Raw genomic sequence first — 19877 nt, 5'->3', positions numbered from 1 at the left:
TGAGCTTTTTCAGGAACAGAAAAATCTCGAGTGTGCGTCAACCGCTTCGAGCGGACGATCAGGGTTCTCAGTTTCCCACTTTCCCTATTTGTTGGGCAGCGACGCTCAATCACCACTTTGCACACACACACACGCTCTCTCTCTCTCTCGCTCTGGATTCAGATTCCGGTGTGAGGAGAGACACATTCAAGGCGGTCAGGGAATTGGCCAAGCCCGACATGGACACTTGACCATAGAAGCCAAGACTCTTAAGGACTATAGTCATGTACAAGTCCACAATACTAAGGCACAGATGCATCAGCATCGCATCATCCACCGGCAAAGCTTGTGATTGTGGATACATGCTCGATCTCCCGGAATGGGTGCCGCCAGATAATGCATGTACAGTAGGCTCGATGACTGTGCAAAATTGTAGCCAAGTTTTTTTTTTTCTCCATCTGTGGACCCCGGCCGTCTGTCTACCGCTGACTCGTATCGTAAACTGGAACCCTCTACTGCCTCGTGGTACGATGGGACAATCTGCGACGAGCACTACTGTTCAGGTGATTTGTGTTGCATCCACACCTCCTCAGATAACTTGCATTGCTCTTCCGAGGGTTGAGATGTGATACGCTCTACATACGTACAGAATGGCCCCTGCAGGTGACCAGCGGATGACTTCATCTCGTCGGAAATCCTTCCAGGCATCCAAAACACTTGGGCCCCTCTGGGCTGGCCAGTCATCGCGCCAGGAAGGTTGGCGCTTGGAAGTGTGGGCCGATAGCACATGCAGTAGTTCAGGCACAAGTTGAGGTCTGTCGGAGAAAATCCACTGCACCTCGATTGTTCATATCATCTGGCAGTTTGAGGGACATACATCATCTACTATGATCAGTGAAATTCACTCTGTCATTCAAAAAGATCATCTATCATCATTTGCCCAGGCGCTTCCCTTTTGTTTTGTGATTTCTTTTTTTCTTTTTTCTTTCCTCTTTTCTGCCAAGTAAAAAGTCTGCATATTATTACATGGCCTGTCGAACCGTGCATGTGGATCCACTTTTGTCCCGATGTAGACGTAGCCTGACTCACTAGTGCCTCCGTCGCGATTTCCAGGTGAGTTGACACACTGCCAAATTGCCAAATTGCCAAATTGCCAATTGCCCCTTGCCCTCGAGGAACGTGGGCTCGTGGCGCGACGGCCAGGGGGCATGGACTTTTGAAAGAAAAAAAAAAGCCCGGGACCATCTCCCGGCCCCTCTAGGCGGTCAGGCCGCTTTGGCATTTGGGTCTGGCTTATCTGCGACAAGTCCCGGCATCCCGAGTCGGTCGAGTCGGTCGAGTGATAAGACGGCAACTGATCCGACTGATAGCTCAAAAGCCTCCTGCATCAGCTTGCCACCCTTTTTGGAGAGGGGAGCTTCCTCATTCGTCCGACAAGATTCGCTCATCAGCTCGCTATTGAAGCATGATGATTTTCCCAACCAAACACTCGCCCAAGTCCACGTTCTGGAAGCTATCATCCCTACCCGTAATACGTTCCTCGCTACCGATTGGTCCATCGCTCAAAAGCCTCGTGGAAGTGCCGAAGAGGGCAGAGGCCATACTAAGCTTCGTCTTATCATTCACCTCTGGTCTGGGTCCTGATTGTGTCTTGCATCTTCATCCAACGAGGATCATCCTGCGATGAGAGACATTTGACCATTGCAGGCGGTGCACGCTGCCAGCCAATCGTCTCTTGATTGTCCAAGGCGGGCTGGAACATGTGGACATGATCCTGCACGTATCCTCGAAGCTGCTTGATCTCAGCGGCATCCTTGTTGGAGTGCGCCACATTGATTGCCGGAACGGCCATGATCCTCCCCCCTCGGCGCTGATAGAGATCTCTCGCGAGTAACATTGCCTCACTGGTTACGCATTCCCCCGATGCCGCTAATCGGAATTTGATCCAATCTTCGGCAAAGGGCAACGCATCCAAGACAACCATTCCTCCCCAGCATGAGTAGACTTGAACCGGCAGAGACGCGTAGCGATGCCTGTTGGTGTGATTTTGGAAAAGCACATCCTCAACGCGAGAGATGGAACTCCCACGTGATATATCAAAGATCGGAGTCCCGTCGAGTGATCGTACATCACGAGAATTGGACACCAGCGTCTCGTTCCAAATCCAATCAACAGCACAGGACATTCGCGCACCTTGATGAACATGCTGCAAGATGAGTTCCAGAATATCTTCCGGGCACAGAGCGATAGCATCCAGTATCACAGCAACCGTATCGGGCGAAAACGTACCCGAAAGCCCTCTTACGGGACCCGTCGAGGTGACTTCCCTCAAAGGCTCAAGAACCTTATTGCGCATCGCCGATAAGCGCTCAGCCCGCTGCAAGTCTTCATCTTTCGCTCGGCTCCTCGTGGCTGAGAGATAGAATTGCGCGCCCATGCTCTCAACGCGCGGTCTGAGCGCCGCGACAACTTCATACGTTCCATCGTCGGATCGGCCGTCCACGATCGAGATCGCGCAGTGTTCAGGCCCCAAGAACCGTACTGTCTCGAGGACACTTCCCATCAGTCGTGGGATCACGTCGATAGATTGATGTAGATTCAGCGCAAAGAAGAATTGCACTTGGCCGCTACCCGCAGCCTTGTCCCGGAGTAGATTGTATCGCGACCCTCTCTGCAATGGACAAGTGAGATGCCCAGCCTTTGAAGTCGAATTATCCCCATCTTCTTCCCTCCAAATGGACCCTAAGATTTCCTCCACCTCGTCAGGTAAAATGTGATTTGTTGCAGACGCCCAGTGAGCAGACTCGTTAGCTGACTTTGCCACCGCCGGACCTGGCTCCTCGGGCCAAAGTGTCTTGTCGTCCCATGCGCTGTCCCACTCCTGCAGAGATGACCTCCTGGGTACGTTCAGGTCCCTCCGCGGGAGGGTGGCAGCAAACCCTGTCTGAGATTGCGCGTGCACATCCGAAACAGCGCCTTGGTTATCATCGAAAGTCGACGCTGAATCCTCGCTGAATTCCCCCCGGCCACTAGGAAACCCGTGCGAGCGAAGATGTTGGGTCGCGAGAAATAATAGCACCGTGGCGATGATGGCGCCGGCTAGTAGAGCCTGCAATTGTCGCGCTTTCATGGTTCAACTGTTTCAATGCCGAGTATAACTTTTTTTTTACCACAATCTGACAAGCACCAGGTATCGTATCACGATTCACTTCTAGAGAAAAAAAAACCTCTTATTGCTGGGCCAGGTACATGAACGGAACAACTTGAAGTATCAGCACCTGAATGCATAGGTCTTCGCATCTGCATGGCTGGATATCAACAACCTTATGACCTAGATGGGAATTGTAGTCGAATCTACATGGCCGCATTCGGCCGAAACAACCTGTTCAAAGTGGTTATGTTCGAAGTAGCCTGCTCTTGAACAATGTCGCCGTCAGGCCTTGACAAGACGTGTTGCCGCCCGCATTTCCAGGCGTTCAACCGGTGTCACTGTGTCACCTGGAATGCTGAAAACGGTCGGAACGTGAGTTTGCGTCATCCTCGAATCTGGTGTTCGGAAACGATGAACAGATGCCTGTAGACACTCTTGCACTTCTTTTGCTTATGTTGAAAAATTCCACTTTGCTAACTCTTGACAGCGGCACTCACGAGATCCTGATCAACAGGAAAAAAAAATTACATGACATCTGTATTCCTGTCCATAGACTCTGCTTCACCGCAGGCTTCATCTGACGATAGTGCCAAAGACCAATCATCAAATGGAGAAATTGACCATCTGTAGTGCAGTATGTTCATTATAAGGGCATTAACAATAAGAGTCGGGAAAGGCCAGATAGCCATAGGCAATGCTCCAAACCCCGGGCGTGCAAGGCTGCACGATAACGTCTTACTCCCAATCCTGGACCGTAATGGAAATTTCAAGGACTTGATCCCCTCCATCTCAACAACAAAAGGAGGCGTTTTTCACGAAGCCTCCAGCGACTTTATTGCCTAGGTGAGACCGAACCGAAGCGTCAAAATGATCTGCCGCGCTAGTCATAGCTGGCCCTCAATAATCCATACGTGCTGAAGACTTCAATTAATGTGACCAAGGCCTGTGGTAGTTCAAAAAAAAAAAAGGCAAAACTCGACCAGCGAGGTAGTGCTTGTGTGTACGCGTGCGTGTGTGTGTTCGCGGGGCGAGAAATAGAGGGCAGGAGGATGGCGTCGACAATAGACGCCGGGAGCTTGTCGATGGGTATCAACGATCATTCGGCGCTCAAAAGATCCATCCGATCAAAATGTAGAAAAAGAGGACGACTCCGATGCAGATACCGGCAACCTTCAGCACCGCGACGGTGTCACCTTGTTTGGCCATTCGTGTCAAGCGGGTGGCGCTGCCTTTCAAGTTGGATGAAAAGGACGAGAACACCTCGTTCTATATAAGCGAGATCACGTCAGTTACGTTTCATGTGCGCCATGCGCCTCTTGAAACGCCGCGCAAATCGAATATGGTTCTAGAGACGTACCGAGTGGTCGATCGTGTCATGATCCCGTGCGTGGTCATGGATATCAATGGTGACGGATCGGAGGGCAGAAACCTTTGACGAAAGGCCGCTCAGCAACGCATTATTCTGTCTGTGGTCATTTTGTCAACTCGCTGCTCAGTATGCGTCACGTTGCGAAGTAAAGCGGAATGATGGGGGAGGGTCTCGGATCAGTAGTTGGGTTGCCATTAGCCACAGGAGGCAGGGGGTCAAGCTGATACGTACTGCTCGCGTTCGTAAGCGTCACTCATCTTGAAGCTGCACGAAAATAGACCTTCGGTGCTCCTGCGGCAATTCTAGCGTTTAAAATCGCTTTATCTCAGTCCAGTCAGGAGAGCTTTGAGAATTAGAGCGATGATGGCGGTTTGGCCGTGGATGATGGGGCGCAAGGTCATGTGATATGATCTGGCCACAGGTGGGGATGTTCGACCAGAGCTTATTCCTTTTTGCCTGGAAAGCCTGAACCCGCGGTGGAACCGTAAGAGATGACCAAGGTTCCTAGTATCTCTCGTTTGCAGACTTGCTTACACTATGAGAAAGTCTTACACAATCAGAGGCGATGAGGACGAGACCGGTAGTAGTGAGTTAAGATGAAGACACACCTGATCGCAATGAACAGTCTTTCCTAACCCTTGAGGCTCTAGTGGTGAGCAACCAGCTTTTTTTCCTCCAGCCCTTCCGCCACGGACTATACTCTTTGCCCCCCTTATCTTTGATGTCTTCAAGCAAGACTGAAATTCATGGATGTCTGCAAATAACACGGATTTACATTTTCCTTTTTTTATTCCTGATACAGTAATTCTCACGTCATCGGGGCCCATGCCTATAGACAGAAGTGACCGCATTGACATTCATAGCTTGGCCCTCTCACCGGGCGTGAGTTTCCTCAACGGAGGCCCGGCTCGACTTCCGTCGCCTTTCATGGCCTTGTCTGCGGGCGTTTCACGAGGCGCTGGCTGTAAACGCCACTTTTCACGCAATTCTGCAGAAGCCTTGTTTTCAAAGCAATCTGCAACATACCTACCCAGAACTGGGAGGAATTTGAAGCCGCTGGCAACGTTTGTCAGCTCTACACGTGTTTCCGGTCCTTTTTGCGAGATCCGCAGATGGATCGATAACTTACTGGCCTGCGCCCCCGGTGGCCACGAAAAGACCCTGATAGTCCGGATGATGGTCGATGATGAAGTCCCCCTTTGGCGTATCCGTGTACCAGCAAAGGCGACGGTTCATCCAAGGTCGGTCGGCGAATTTGGGGAAGAACTGTCGGAGACCTTTCCGAAGGTCCTCATCCGCATCCTCAGGAATGTATCCAGTTCCGGCATTGCTGCTGTCGAATTTTGGAGATGAAATGGTACGAGTGACTCCGCCTGACTGGAGGGTCACCTCGTTTGCGTATCCGTAACCATGACGCGCGAGCTTGAGGATATTGCTTCCCGGTGTAGGTGGGAAAACAAAGACCCCCGTAGACATGTTGATCATCACGGGCGTGTTGTCCAAAGATCGTGCTTCTTCCTGTGTCAGCTGGATGAATCCCACGGGCTGTCCAGATGAGGTTGCAGCATGCGTGACGTTGAGGAGTCGGTTTGTCCAAGCGCCAGTACTCAGGATAACGTGCGGGGCACGGATGGAGCTTCCATTGACAAGATTCACTCCAACCACTCGAGAGCCCTCTTTGAGGAGCGAGCTAACGCTGCCCCGAGGACCACTGATGATAGAAACTCCCGCAACGCTGCACTGTGAGGCCAGTTTTTGGATACTGCTCGCAGCGTCGGCCCACCCTCCCCGGCGATTCAGGTAACCGTTCATACCGTCCAGTTTGGACTGGATGTTTGGAAATGACTTGAGCAGAGATTTTGCATCATCTAGATCTTCAACTGTGCCGCCATTGGCCCTCACCGTGGCTGCCGACTTGGTAATCCAGTCGTTGTCTGGGGTCTCTGACAGAAGAGCGAAACCTGATTCGTAATAATGGTCTTTGTACTCGCCCTGCCAACCCTGATATGCCTCGTAGGCCATTTGGCAATACACTGGGTCTGCATAGTCGATGCGGATGATCCGAGAGATATCGACACTGCTCCCATCCACCGCGGGGGGATTGTACCGGTCGAGTACCGTGATGTCTTTGTACCCTCGGCGATTCAACTCTAAAGCGGTGCTCAAGCCAAACACACCGGCACCAACAATAATGATCGGGTCTTGCTTAGATGCTGCCATCTTGTTTGATCGGTCGCTGAGCATGCACCACGAGGTCTCTGTTTTAAATAGGGAAGAAATGAAATAAGTCGACGTCAACGTGGTTCACGGAACCTTCCGGTCGCTGCCGTGCTCCGCGCAGAGAAGACCCGGCTACACCGGAAATCGGGCCGTGTCCGAGTCTTCCATACATCGGAAGCTTAACACTTGACATTTGACAACCTCAACATGATGAAAGCTTTTACGCTATGCTCAGACTGAGCCAATCCTCGAATGCTTTTCCATAATCTTGCATCTGCAAAAAAAGATCGTCCTCACGCAATGGTTCCAAAATGGGAATGTGAGGTGGTTGTACGCCGGAATGGACCGGAGAAGGTTGTATGGGGGCTTCCGACAGCTGATGGACACTCTGCTCCGGAGGATAAGTGACACACTCCGGAGCCACAGTTCTATGGCCTGAGATCCCAGCAGACCCTATCAAAGCCAGATCAGGCTCCCTGATTTCGGTCGAGGGAACGGGCCCGGAATAAGCAACAGTGTGCCTGTTTAGTGAGGGGCCGAAGATGTCACCGGTAGGAGTGGGGGCTTTGCTGACGTGCGAATAGACCAAGATATTCCACAGTAATTGCGGATTGACAGTCCATTTCTGAGGAACGCTTGTGAGATTGCCCATCTCTGGTGCCACACCCTCGGGCGATATGCTGTTGCGAAGCCGCTCCAATTGTTGTGCCTAGGGAAGATGGGAGTTTAGCCACCACATGAGCTCCGTGAACACTGACAACGATCAGGACGGAAAATCAATCACCATTTGATCCACATGGTTCCATCGCTTGCCAAAATTCTTCAAGAATTCAAGACATGTATCGAATCCCTTTCGTGCTTTCATACTGAAAGTGGGATCTTCCACGAAGCTATGCTGGAGATATATGGTTCCCACGATCGCCACAGCATGACCTATGATTGGATCTGAGACCTCGAACTCTTTCAACTGAATGAGCTCAATGAAATGTATGATCCAACCGGAATGCAAAGTGAGCTGTTCGAAAGAGTTGCGGAGAAAGGACTGGGGCATGGTTCGGCGGAAGCTGCGGAGACGAAGAGACAACAGGAAAGGATGATTGAGCAAGCAAGGCACAGCATGCCAGATGATTTGAAATGACAGCCAAGGGGCCCAGTAGTTGCGGTTTGTTTGGAGTTCGGAAGGCGAATGGTCACCAAATCGGCTGGCATGGAGACGGAACCTTAATGGCATACAGCTTTCATGTTCGGTATGCCGATACGTAACTAGAGTATAGTCTGAAAGGGGATGCCAGGGCGGCAAGGAGTCCTTCCTGTCATGAGTCAAAGCATACTGACAAGCGAACGACCAAAGGTCGCTTGTATACATGTTTGCTGAGATTATGCCGATGTCAAGTTTGTCACAATTTGGTTTTCGGTAGATATCTTGCAATGCTGGTATCTCAATCGGTGGTGCCGAACTGCGCTGGCAAAATGAAGAGCCTGAGCGGCAGGATGGTGAAGTACCCTGGAGATTTTGAAGCATGACAACGGAGGCGTAACAAAGTTTTCTCTCGTCTTTTTCTGTGTCCAGATTGTCGACTATATTGTCGAGATTATCGAACTGAACGTTGTGTATGAAATAACTTGCGGTTTGGGTATAGAACCCCGCGCGTATCATGCTCCCGGCTATTTGCAGCCAATCAGCTGAGGTTCTCTCAACTTGAAAGCAAAGTCCTACCTGAAAACTCAAGCATGCTGAGCAGACACAGAGTCTGTATGTGTGAGGTCCCGACTTTGCTCGTAGCAATACTCTGCATGACCAGCTGACCAGCTTGCTGCATTTTGGCCTCTATCTCGAGCCGAATCTCTGCATTCTCAATTCCGAGACCGCGAAACCGAAGCGCATACGCATCTACAGCAAGTAGCAGCTCAGAGGAAAGAGACTTTCGAAAGTTCGCCGAAAGCTCGGGAGGGAACAAAGGCAGAGGTTGGCAATTGCCGAACTTTTGAAACAGGTCCAGTGTGCTACCAAATCTACCGTAAGCATAAGAACCTTGCCAAGGATCATTCACTGATAAACTCACTCGGAATGAGCATCGTGCAAATCATCTGAAAGCACATCTCCAGGAATCGTGGTTGGCTCCAGACTCATTGTTGGACGTGGGCTTCTGTCCCGCGATACTGAGCCGTGCCTGCTATTATTTTCCGACTTTTAGAGCAATTCAATTCGGCCTGGCTGCCTCGGAACTCGATAGAAACTAGCCTTACCTCACCTGGCTGACGAGCTTCCTCAATTCATGCTCCAGTTCTGAAACTCGATCGGTCTAGGAATCACGAATATCAATGAGTGGCGACAGCTTCTGCCAAACCGGGTAAAGTCCGTACAAGTATTTTCAAGTCTGACTCTTGCTCTTCGACCTCCGTCCCTGCGTACATGCAAGTTTGACCGAGCCGAGCACAGAAAGAACATACAGGCTTTTCACCTGGACATTTTGTCTTTTTTCGTCTGTTGAATCACTCGGATTAGTATTGGACAATGTTAGATCACAGATCCTTGACTTGCCGACAGCTTTGGCAAGCTTGGCGCGCCCGTTTTGTGGGTCGCACGTCCGTGGGTGACATTGTGCGTCCTAACTCGTCAACTTAAATGGAGATATCAAACGGGTTGTTTTTGACCCGGCTACTAGGAGTGAAGTGTCTGACTCTTCTTCTGGCCCATACAACTTCTTGGATGCTAGAGCCTTGGGCGATTGCAGAATTGAGTGGGGACGGAAAGGGCGGGAAGATAGGCGACCGTCGGCGAGTCGGCGAGTCGGTGCAGCCTGGACCGACTTTTTGTGCCTGGCATCCCAGGCACTCATGCCCATGTTCCTCGAGATTGCCGGGTCATGATAGACGTGAAAATCATGAAATCATGTATTTATTTTAAATTCAAGGCAAGTGGCTGGTGAAGGGGAGAAATATACAGAATAGACATTAGTGACAGACAATGAAGATGCTCGCTGAAATACTTGTCCAGACCGTGAGGTGGAAATATGTAAACTCGTGACCACACCCTCTTGCAAAAAGACTACTTGCCCACAACTGGGTCTCTGCAAAGGTTGCCCTTGACAGTACTGTCCACCAGCGTTGAACCATGAACAGAGACGCCAACCATATTGGACTTGATGAACTCCTTCCATCGTTGTGTGTTGGTTTCGACCGGTGGGGCCGTTGACCGACGAATTGTTCGAATCCCCGTTTTCAGCTCCTCGTCCAACTTGTCAACATAATCGTACGCTTCCTGGCCCGCAATGGCTCGTCGTTCATAGGATCCCAAACCTCCAAGCTTCCACTCTGGTAGTGGTTTCTGACAGCCACCTATCTCATATTCGAAATATGGCTCTCCAGCCTTGTCAATCTGTTTTCGTCGGTCGTATTTGAACTTGGGACCAACTGGCAGATATAGCGGATGCGAAGATTCTTGTTGATTCCTCTTTTGAGCCCATTGGACTCGGTAATGGACCACCGGGTGAATGAATTCGCACGTGTCAACCAAGGCTTCATCCTTGTCCTGGACGTACTCGCCCGGCGTGCGCCGTTTTTGGCCGTTTGCCCAGTATGTGATTGTGTAGCTATCCACCAGAATACCCGTTCCCCACCCGATCTCGTAGAGCTTTTGGACTGCAGCCTTCTTGAACAATTTCAATGGGGCTTGAATGACTCCCATGGCGGCGTCTGTGACTGATTTTGTCCATTTGGTCAGGACGTTGGACTTGGCATTTTTGCGCTGGACTTCTGCAACCCGGCTCATGGAATTGAGCTGTTCGATGTGTTGCTCGCTCTTGGTTTGTTCATCCATGACGATTTGCTCATTGACAGAGACATATTCCTTGATCTGATCCAACATCCACGCAAAGGCAATGTTGGCCATATTCTCCATGTTGCCCTCATTTTCGAGGGTTGCAGGATCTCCTCCGCCGATATTGATGTGATAGCCTGGCAGCCACACTTGTCGGAGAACGGGATGCTGCTCGAATCGATTTTGATATCTCACTCGCTTTCGGGAGGCTTTATTCCACGCTCGTGCCGCCTCGTTGACTTTTCTTGCCTGAGCATTGACTTGTTCATCGGTGGCCATACCGGTCTTTTTCAAGTCGATGGCGTACTGTAATGTAGCCCAGTACTCTCGTTCGGCTTCCTTCTCGGCCTCAACCAGAGCATCGACCTGCTCTTTGGTTACCGTCTTCTTGTCAAGGTACCACAGAGTGGGTGAGAACGCGTTTCTGCGCTCGTCCAAAGCAAGAACTTGGAATGCATTGGGGATATCTGCATGAGTGGATTTGTGGTCAGCTCGTGCTCGTATGGTCTAGCATACCCCACACTATCTCGGTACCGGGGAATCAAAGTAGTAGCAGACTTACTCGGTGACAAACCAACGTTGTGCCAGTTTTCACTGTTTGGAAACTTAATGCCGAATACCTCGGGCATTCCCAAGGAGCCGACAGTGTCAAACACACCGACCACTTCCACCTCCCGCGAACCATCCTGAGCCCAATCACCCTGGGGAACGCTTTCGTAGACGAAATCGCGATGATCTGCATCTCCTGCGCCCTGGTGCTCGTCTGCTTTCCCCCACATCCAGTCAAACCAGAGATCACTTCGGTGAAATCGCTTCCCGTGCTTGACCTTTTTGTACACGGCCCACAGATCAGGAAATCTGTTCAGATCACTTTGCTGACAGACTCCAATATCCGAGATGAGTCCGGCAATAGTCCTCGCCGTGTACGCCCCTCTGGAAAATCCAAAGCACATGATCTTGTCGCCTGGATTATAATTGAGCACGACAAAATTGTACGCCTCAATGACATTCGTCTCCATCCCTTGTCCCGTCAAACCCTCAAGCGCGTCCCCCAACGCAAGTGAATGGGTACCGATGCCCGAGTCATACCAGACCACCTGCTGCCATTCCTTTCCATCCTTGTCCGTTCCGACCGGATTCAACGAGCGGCACAGACGAGTGACATTCGAAGGCACGCTTTTCTTGCCGGAAACTGCTGACTGCCACGTGCCGTCACAGCAGATGATGATGCGCTTTCGCGCGGGTGTAAGCTTGGCGTCGTTTCTCTGTCGCAGAGGCTCCTCGCCTGGGAGATCACAGGGGCCGACAGTGTCCATGATGCAATGCAGTCAAAGAACGAAAAGTGCTAGGGGCTTCCAAGACTCCTGTGGTCTGGCGAGAAAGATTTCAACGCGACTCAATGGGCTTCCCGGATAGCCTTTGACCATGCACCGGTGTGCAACGGCGCGGATTTTATGTCTCGACATCATGTTCCATAGGTAGCGTGGTCTTCAGCTCCTTAGTTGCGGCTGAAGCTCAGCGCTGATTCTCTGTGGCTCGTCCTCTCACGCTTTGTCGAAACTTGCATAAGGCTACATGGGCGCTTGACCGCATTTGGTTCGCGTGGATGAAGGTCTCATTCTCATAGGCGGATGTGTATAGCACAAAGTACGGCGCTGAGCTTACTGGGCCTTTCATCTATTGAGGGATGCCAATGATTGAGTAATCCGTCCAATGCCGAGAGGGTGTGCGGCTCATCTTTCCCCAGCTGTCAGACAAGCCCTGCTTTGAATATTATGAGCCGGAAGTGGAGGTCAGGTTTTTGTTCAGCTAGCCGCCCCCGTGATCGTGGCCGACAGGTCCTCTCGTTTTTACATGGATGCATCACAGCACGCGGCTGTGCTCGGGGAGCTTAACCCAACCTGTTGACTTCAATCAGATGTGGAGTGATGTTCATACGGATACTCAAATGCTTCACACAGACCTTGACCTAGTTTTGAAGAACCACAAAAGTCTTCATATTGACAAGCAAGTTCCTCCAAGGTCACCACCCCCAGAGCACCGAGCTCGTTGATGTTTGTTGACTTTGTGCGGAGAAACTAGCTTATTCATAGTCAAGTCGAGTCGTTACCCCCCCTCTGTCAACCTGGACGACGCTCGAGCTCACCTGGGTCGGCAAGATTGGCTCCACATCGGGTGGAGAGCTGAAGAAGTATTTCGTCAATGGGCGTAAACTCTATGCCCGCAAAAGGCTCTTTTGAAAGACAATATGAGCCAATCACTGCCCGGCAAGGCCGATCGCATGGATTTTCTTCAATATTCTCCTTTGCTGAGTCTCAAAGCCGCGTCGGCAAGCATGGCCGGACCTCTCTGAGACTTGCACGTATGCCCGACGCCCTAGGCTCTTTATTGCGATCGCCTGCACCTAATGGCCTACACCTTGAGGAGGGGAAAGCAAAGATCATACGACTGGGACTTGGCAACCCAAACCGACGGAAAGATGGCCAAGCGACCTGGAGAATGAAATCAAAGACCGAAGAAAAAGAGAAGGCATTTCTGAATGGATGGATTTTTTTCTTTTTTCTTAGTTTTTTGCTAAAATCATTATATTATGGTATAGGGTTTTATGAAATCGCAGATGATGCCTGTCATACCCACGAGCGATGATCGCGCTCTGAAACTGTATGGACAAACGTCTTCTGTACAGTCACACCTCGACCTGAAGGGTCTGTTCTCGGCACCGGATTGAGTGCCTCGGAACTGCTGTTCATGTCGAGATGGGTGCCGTGGTGTGGTAATGAACTCGCTTGGGCAAAGTGACCCTCGCGATCGGGATTCAAGTCAGGCCTCCAGTAGCTTGGGTCGTTGGCACTGTTTTTCAAATTGGCGCTTCTCACGCTCGAGAGAGGGTATTTTCCACCGGTGGAGGGTTTCTTTCCGTACACGCTCCCATCGCCGAGGAGCCATCGGAACAGTGGGCGAAGAGTGATCAGGCTCCCGGCGGTGATTCCGAGGCCCGTTTCGATGATGGACCAGATTGCAATGCGAATTGTACTGCCTTTATAGGGGGAAAGAAAAGAAAAAAAAAGGAGGATAGATTAGCCAGGGTCCGTCGATTCCGTCTGGCCATTTGGCTGTCATGAAAAGATGATCGAGGCATCCCGAACGAGGGGAGAATGACTCACTGAGGAATTCATAATCCCGGTAATGAGGCAGGGTGGGCATTCGAATGATCACGGCGACACTCGCACTGCGACTGGTCAGTTTGATGGACTCTTTCAGGTCCAAGGGGGGAAAAGGGAATCCACAAACATTGCGCCGAGACTCAAAATCCCACCCACCGCGATCTTGGTCTTCCGATTCATCTGCAGCTTCCACACCAAGAAGATGGGCAAGAGACCCAGACTCAAATCACAGATGATGGTCAAGGAACTGTAAATATAGGCGACCACGAGGAGAACCTCGACCGAGGTGCAAGTGCCCGTGCTGGTGAGCACCTGGACCCGGGTCCAGAAGTACGAGATCGGTTTGCAGTCGAGCAGCAAAATCAGCCAAAAGGCAATCATGATCACCACGGACACCCCGATAATGAACCAGAGAAAGATCCGGTGCGCTTTTTTGACCGTCAGGCGTAACAGGGCGATGGCAATGGAAATCTTGGTGACGGCCGACGACCAGAGATATAGCTGTTGACCGAGCCACCACCACTACCGTCATAGAAGTCGCTGGTCAGCTTGTCTGAGTGCAACTCGGGTGGCATGGAGATGAAAATGGAAAGTTCCCATCATGACGTACCAGCATGGCGTTCTCAATCGCTTCCAGGTCCAAAGTGCCGTTCGGCCTGGAGAACTCACTGCTCAAATGGCCAATTCCTTTCCTGACGCCGATCATGACCACGATATTGAGTGCTGTGAAGATGACCTGGGTGGATCGTCAGTCGGGGGGCTTATGGATGCGCTCATCTGAAGATCCAAACGCACCAAAGCCAAGACCATAAAGCTGTCATCCCATCCGAATCCCTTGACCAAGCGACATCGCACAAAGATTCTTAATGCAACAGCCACCACCGAACAACCCAGCATGACGGCAGAAACGATGAAAGTGACGAGACTCTTGCCCTCCAGGGGCAAAGTGTATCCCAATCCCATACTAACGGAGGATGAAGAAGGACCGAATAGAGAAACGACACGCGACAAGAAAATGAAAGGAGTGTACAGAGGATTCCACTCAATCGTTCGTGGAAGGGACCAGCTTCCAGAGCGAGAGGGAACGAGAACACAGCTGAACTCGTCAAGATCGCGCAGTCATCCGCACGTCCAGTGGTGCTTATAAGAGACCTTGGGAACGATCGATTCCAGATGAAATGGAAACAGTAATAGTAAGTCCTCTGGAGTTTCCTTCTCCCTCCCCCCGTGGTTGTTTCAGAAGCGACCAAAAAGCGAGTCATGTACAGTAGTGTGGGAGAACTTCTCCTGTTCTTGAAGGCCTTCCAATCCACCGCTGTGGCCACTAGCTTGCTACTACCGTGAGAGAACCTTGGGACCACCCACCATTAGTCAAGCGGGGGAGGAAGAGAGATAAAAGAGTGAGAGAGAGAAGGCTGAGAAGGGTAATGGAACCCGTCAAAGGAGACCAAAACTGCGAACCCAATTTTTTTTCCATCGTCGCAGGTGGAGTCTCGAGACTCTGGGAAATCGTCGAGCATCCTCAGCCTGGAGAGGGGGGGGTCCCATCTGGGCCGTGAGCAAACTTGATCATCGGCCTTCAAAGCCCCTCACGGCACATCACTAACCTTCTTTTGTGGTCAGAGTCCGGACACTAGACCACGGCACAATGTACATTCAACATTGTGACAAGGTGAGTGGCCGCGTCAGAATCTTGAGCTGGGCGTCGTCTCGGTGGTCTTGGAGTCCTCGGTCATCCCCAGTCTTCAGTCTTCAGTCTTCAGTCGACATTGCCCATGTCCAGAAAAATCAATCACCACAATGGTCTTCTTGTAAGCTAACCACTCGGGTCCATTATCGAACCCTTTCAAACATTCTCGGGCACCGGACAGGGTTGACAGAGTCCAAATTCGTGGCCTAGGGCCCTCGTCTGAGACTAATAAACCGACTAACCAATGAGAAGAGGTCAGCCGATCCAGCAGCCAGTGAGGCGGGTATGATCATCTCCACTTTGGGCGATATTCTGGATCAGGATCGAGAGTTTCAGGGTAGCCCCCCGGGTGAGATGCACCACCGCCCGTTCGCCGTTCAGCAGGTTGTAGTTCGCCCTTGGAAGTTCGCAGGTACCAACGTGGCAGCCTCCCCCGGGAAGAAGGGGGGGGGGGCGGAGGCCTCGGCCATGCAATCGGCCCACTCTGCAACCCCAAACCCACTCGCCAATGTCTCAGTTCTCCAACCAGTCGCCATACTGAGCCGGCGCAGGAGACTCGCAGTCGCGTACGGGAAGCTAGTGAATGGCTACTTAGAGACCTACTCATCTAGGACTAGTGGCTCGAGCGGCTGGCCGCACGATGCGGCTAATTCCCGGGACGTTCATGACTCGTGAACAATCAATCATGATCACGCTGGCCTCGTGCACCTATCGGCAATCCCCCGCCTGGTGATTATCCTCTCGTTCTCGTTCATCATGGGAGGGGGAACGGAAGCCCAAGTCTATCGTTGGTTTTCAAGGCACTGGTAACCGACTCTTCTTGTCCAGCAGCATCAAAGCTGCCTGTTCTGATTGTCACGCAGAACGTCATGTCCCAAGGATCGGAAAAATCAGTCTTCTGGGTTTCATGGACAACCTGGGTGGTTTGAACAGCTATCATGCCAAACCCCTCTCCCCTTCTACTGCGTCGGTCTATTGACTGTCCGCTTGCATCGGGGTGGGTTGGACAACTGGACACGCTCTTCGGCATTGACCATATTGGGTAATCGCCTGGTCGCGTTCTTCAACCAACACTTGTTACTAGGGAGTACCGTAGGTACTAAATAGAATAGCAATGGATGCGTCATCGAGCTCTAGAGCAAAGCTTCAATTTCAAGCCTTTGGTCCGACGGTACTGTAGGACCAGGTACATCCATTCTTTCGCGGCAATATCCAGCCAAAAGACAAACTCCACGTTTCCCGACTGGTTCCTTGCCTCGCCCAGACTAACACACACTCACACGCACGACAACTTTGTCCAGTCTGGATACATTAAACCGCTTCTGGTGCGTGGTGCATCCCATGAATGGATATCACTGCCCGCCGGCCCGCAATCCCTTACAGCTTGAAAAGAGCATTTCGGCACTCTCCACTCACTCCGGCAGTTACCCTCTTTCCCACGCGCCGGATGGTTTCCAGGTGGTTCCATTTCAACCCCCCCCAAAAAAGAATCGTCCACCCTCTCGATGGGTCAGATTCAACAGTCCATTTAGATTCATTGATTTGTCTACCCCAAAAATGCAAGACTCTTTCCCTCTCCCACTTCGCCTCTCCGCAGTAGGTGCGCCAGTCCAATGTTTCCACGCTGCAAGGACCTGGCGCGTGCCTGAAAAATGGGACATCCGCTTTCAGCAACAAGACCGAGAGCGATCAAAATACGGAACTACCGCAAGGAGCCCATTGCGCCTACCGAACTGACCCCCATCGTTGTAGAAGGGAATGCATGATACACTGTCCTGCTATTGATGGTGGGAACATGGACAAAGACCCGACCGCACTCGACTCTCCGTAGGCTGCAGAAAATTGCCCCATCAGGTATCAAATTCGGACTGGACTAAAGGACCAAGTTAATGCGGGACCGCGGCGGGGGCTTTTCTTCATCGCGCTGCAATGAAATGCCGAGCTGGAGGAAGGAATAGAGAGGGAGCTTTAGTCACGATTTAGCGTTTTGTGATTTGAGCAAGGATCTATTTTCAGCCTTGGACGCCCAATGCCGGATCGTTGGGCCTCTTGTTTTTTTTTTTTTTTCACCCAGCTCGTTTCATCGTAGCCAAGCAGGAGTTCTGATTGAGATCTTCATGCTGCGAAACGTGATCGCCATCCTGGGTCATGTGTAACTGTATCTACCTAGGGAGCATCCTGAGTCTAATTGAGGATGATGACTGGCTCCGGTCTCCACGACCATCGCTTTATCACCGACTTGTGGCACGCCAACTACAGATCAGGACCCGTGCGTGGCGTTCCCGCAGTTGACGTGACAGCTTCGCACGTAAAGGCGGAGTTGCAGTTGATCGATCCGCTGTGCACTGAAGATCTTCCCTCCCCGATGGAGCAGCAAAAGGATCCTGTGCGAGAGTCTGGATTTGGCACAGGGCTGGAAATTGGGCTAGTCACCTTGCCTCCACTCGTCCGAGGCACGTCCAAGTCTTGTGGGATTTTGTTTTTTCTCTCCTTCTTTTTCTTCTCAAATGGAGTCAATTCAGTTGATTGTGAAAAGTGGACAGAGGTCCTGAATGAGCAATCACTGATCTAATAAATACAAAGCAAGGTCTATCCTCGAAAAACCCCAAAATGTAGGCCAATGGGCAGAACCAGCGCTGAGCGAGCACGAAAAAGGAAGGGAGTAAGAAAGTGAAAAAAATAAAAAAGAAAAGAGAGGAGAAGGAACAATCTGCCCAGGATAGGGCCCAGAAGGATTTCCCGGCGCGGTCGAACATGAGACGGGAGGAGCAAGCGCACTTGGAACACTTGGAGCTTTGATTCCAAAAAAACAGAAACAGTACTGGAGAACAAGCTGAAACTAAACCGTGACAGGAGGATTCAAAGACATCTTCTCCTTGTCCGTCGGGCTCCTCGTCGTGTTGGAGGCCGTCCCGTCGACGAAGCTGCCATCCTCACAGACAGGCCACTCGTGAGGTCGCAGCCAAAACTCATCATGAGAGACCGTTCCTTTGATCTTGCCTTCAAAATCAAGTGGATCGGCAAAGGTTGCCCATCGGTCCCGACGATCGGTCCAGCCAGGCCCCATTCGCTCGGTACGGCCATCCGGGTCGAGATACCGGGTCTTGTCGCGAGGGAGGTATCGGCCCGGGTGCAGGATATTGAGCCAATAGGTGAAGATTAACATGGGTCCCAGCTCAAATGCGAAGAGATACCATTCATTACTGAGGATGGGACCGCAATCGTTGGAGCAGCCAACCTTGCCGAATTCCTCAAAGGCCTCCACGGCGCGGAAGATACACCGGAGGATGACGAAAAGGGAAGTCCCGTAGAGGGTCATGCATATTGTCTTGACATTGCGCGGAGTCGTTCCAGTCTTGGCCACGCGACGGTGGAGAGTCGCGACGACCAGAATGACCATGCTTTCCACCACGGTCTGAAGAATGAGTCCGGCGGCAATCAAGGCGCCTCCGCTCTTGTATTTCTTCAAATCGGTGCCTGCGGCTGCGAGTCGTGCTGCACCCGCGGCAGTGACGGCCTCGACGAGTGCGCCCAGGTAGACAAAGACGATGAGAACGCGATCGGGATGAAAGACGGCATGCATCGGAAGGTAATTCATCAATCGGCCCACGATGTTATACGCGGCTGCCGAGTAGATTGGGGGTGCCAGGTAGATGAAGACGCTTTGAGCGATGAACAGACCCTTTTGTCCCGTATGATAACTGCTTATACATCGGAGAATCCAGGCAATTGTAAAGAGGAAACTGCCCCAGAATAGCCAGAAGGTGACTCTCCAGAAACGATAGTGGCTGTTTATATGGGAAAGGATATGTTAGGAACTTTCGTCCACAGCACAATTAATCCGTTAGATGCAACGTCATGGTCAATCCTTACAAATTCTGCCATATATGAATGATCAAGCTGATTCCTACCACGCCGGCGAAGACCGCGGGAGCGATATGACTGGGATCATATTTGTAGTAGTCGATGGTCGGTTTATCGGACATCTTTTCGTGCCGCAGGCAGAGAGAGGGGAGAGAGAGAAAAGAAGTCTACTTCAACCCAAATAGTACACCCATGACATGCGAGGGGTGATTGTTTCCTTTTATGCAATGAAGAAACTGACGACCCGCCTCCGCGTAGACTCGAATTGAGGGTAAGCCGTACCATCATATCGGTGGCTGTGATCTACATCGAAGGGGCCAAGTACGGCTGAGAGCGCTTCATCGAGCCGAAAGAGGGAAGTCAAAAGAAAGTTTGACTGAGCCCCGGCATGAGGCCAATTTGCCGGGCTGAGCCTCATCTCGGCGGTCTGCCTTACCTGAAGACTAACTGGAACGCCCTACAAGATAAAGATGAATGAGGTATTGCTATATGCTGTAAGTCATGACAGACAGGTTGTCTTTCTCGATGTTTTGTCAGACCCAATAATCGATAACTTGAAACCCATGGCTTGTGTTAGGACGGTGTAGGAGTCCTTCAAGCAGAAGTGCATGTCCTGTCCG

The 19877-nt window shown here is 51.3% G+C and overlaps 8 protein-coding genes across 8 annotated transcripts; all 8 read right to left on the bottom strand.

Moving 5' to 3' along the window:
- Nucleotides 1-1597: 1597 nt before the first annotated feature.
- POX_a01047 (uncharacterized protein) lies at nucleotides 1598-3109 on the bottom strand (the record flags this gene model as incomplete). Its single annotated transcript, XM_050109977.1, has 1 exon — nucleotides 1598-3109. The coding sequence occupies one exon, from the start codon at nucleotides 3107-3109 to the stop codon at nucleotides 1598-1600; it is 1512 nt and encodes a 503-aa protein (XP_049973745.1).
- Nucleotides 3110-4237: 1128 nt separating this feature from the next.
- On the bottom strand, nucleotides 4238-4756 carry POX_a01046 (uncharacterized protein; the record flags this gene model as incomplete). Its single annotated transcript, XM_050109976.1, has 3 exons — nucleotides 4238-4396; nucleotides 4488-4596; nucleotides 4731-4756. The coding sequence occupies 3 exons, from the start codon at nucleotides 4754-4756 to the stop codon at nucleotides 4238-4240; spliced, it is 294 nt and encodes a 97-aa protein (XP_049973744.1).
- A 600-nt stretch (nucleotides 4757-5356) lies between these two features.
- Nucleotides 5357-6719, bottom strand: POX_a01045 (L-pipecolate oxidase; the record flags this gene model as incomplete). The annotated part of the gene is made up of 2 exons (XM_050109975.1): nucleotides 5357-5555; nucleotides 5629-6719. 2 exons carry the CDS (start codon nucleotides 6717-6719, stop codon nucleotides 5357-5359), a joined length of 1290 nt encoding a protein of 429 aa, XP_049973743.1.
- Nucleotides 6720-6939: 220 nt separating this feature from the next.
- Nucleotides 6940-8850, bottom strand: POX_a01044 (uncharacterized protein; the record flags this gene model as incomplete). The annotated part of the gene is made up of 4 exons (XM_050109974.1): nucleotides 6940-7428; nucleotides 7504-8384; nucleotides 8437-8732; nucleotides 8783-8850. 4 exons carry the CDS (start codon nucleotides 8848-8850, stop codon nucleotides 6940-6942), a joined length of 1734 nt encoding a protein of 577 aa, XP_049973742.1.
- Nucleotides 8851-9768: 918 nt separating this feature from the next.
- POX_a01043 (uncharacterized protein) lies at nucleotides 9769-11855 on the bottom strand (the record flags this gene model as incomplete). Its single annotated transcript, XM_050109973.1, has 2 exons — nucleotides 9769-11006; nucleotides 11102-11855. The coding sequence occupies 2 exons, from the start codon at nucleotides 11853-11855 to the stop codon at nucleotides 9769-9771; spliced, it is 1992 nt and encodes a 663-aa protein (XP_049973741.1).
- Nucleotides 11856-13166: 1311 nt separating this feature from the next.
- On the bottom strand, nucleotides 13167-14666 carry POX_a01042 (uncharacterized protein; the record flags this gene model as incomplete). Its single annotated transcript, XM_050109972.1, has 5 exons — nucleotides 13167-13576; nucleotides 13704-13768; nucleotides 13831-14225; nucleotides 14314-14439; nucleotides 14499-14666. The coding sequence occupies 5 exons, from the start codon at nucleotides 14664-14666 to the stop codon at nucleotides 13167-13169; spliced, it is 1164 nt and encodes a 387-aa protein (XP_049973740.1).
- Nucleotides 14667-15770: 1104 nt separating this feature from the next.
- Nucleotides 15771-15929, bottom strand: POX_a01041 (uncharacterized protein; the record flags this gene model as incomplete). Its single annotated transcript, XM_050109971.1, has 1 exon — nucleotides 15771-15929. One exon carries the CDS (start codon nucleotides 15927-15929, stop codon nucleotides 15771-15773), a length of 159 nt encoding a protein of 52 aa, XP_049973739.1.
- Nucleotides 15930-18232: 2303 nt separating this feature from the next.
- POX_a01040 (uncharacterized protein) lies at nucleotides 18233-19379 on the bottom strand (the record flags this gene model as incomplete). Its single annotated transcript, XM_050109970.1, has 2 exons — nucleotides 18233-19181; nucleotides 19267-19379. The coding sequence occupies 2 exons, from the start codon at nucleotides 19377-19379 to the stop codon at nucleotides 18233-18235; spliced, it is 1062 nt and encodes a 353-aa protein (XP_049973738.1).
- Between the last annotated feature and the right edge of the window lie 498 nt (nucleotides 19380-19877).

The sequence above is a fragment of the Penicillium oxalicum genome, chromosome I, assembly GCF_001723175.1.
Source record: "Penicillium oxalicum strain HP7-1 chromosome I, whole genome shotgun sequence".
NCBI classification, from domain to species: Eukaryota; Fungi; Ascomycota; class Eurotiomycetes; order Eurotiales; family Aspergillaceae; genus Penicillium; species Penicillium oxalicum.
Note: the sequence above shows the minus strand (reverse complement) of the source record. Positions and strands in the feature narration are given on the sequence as shown.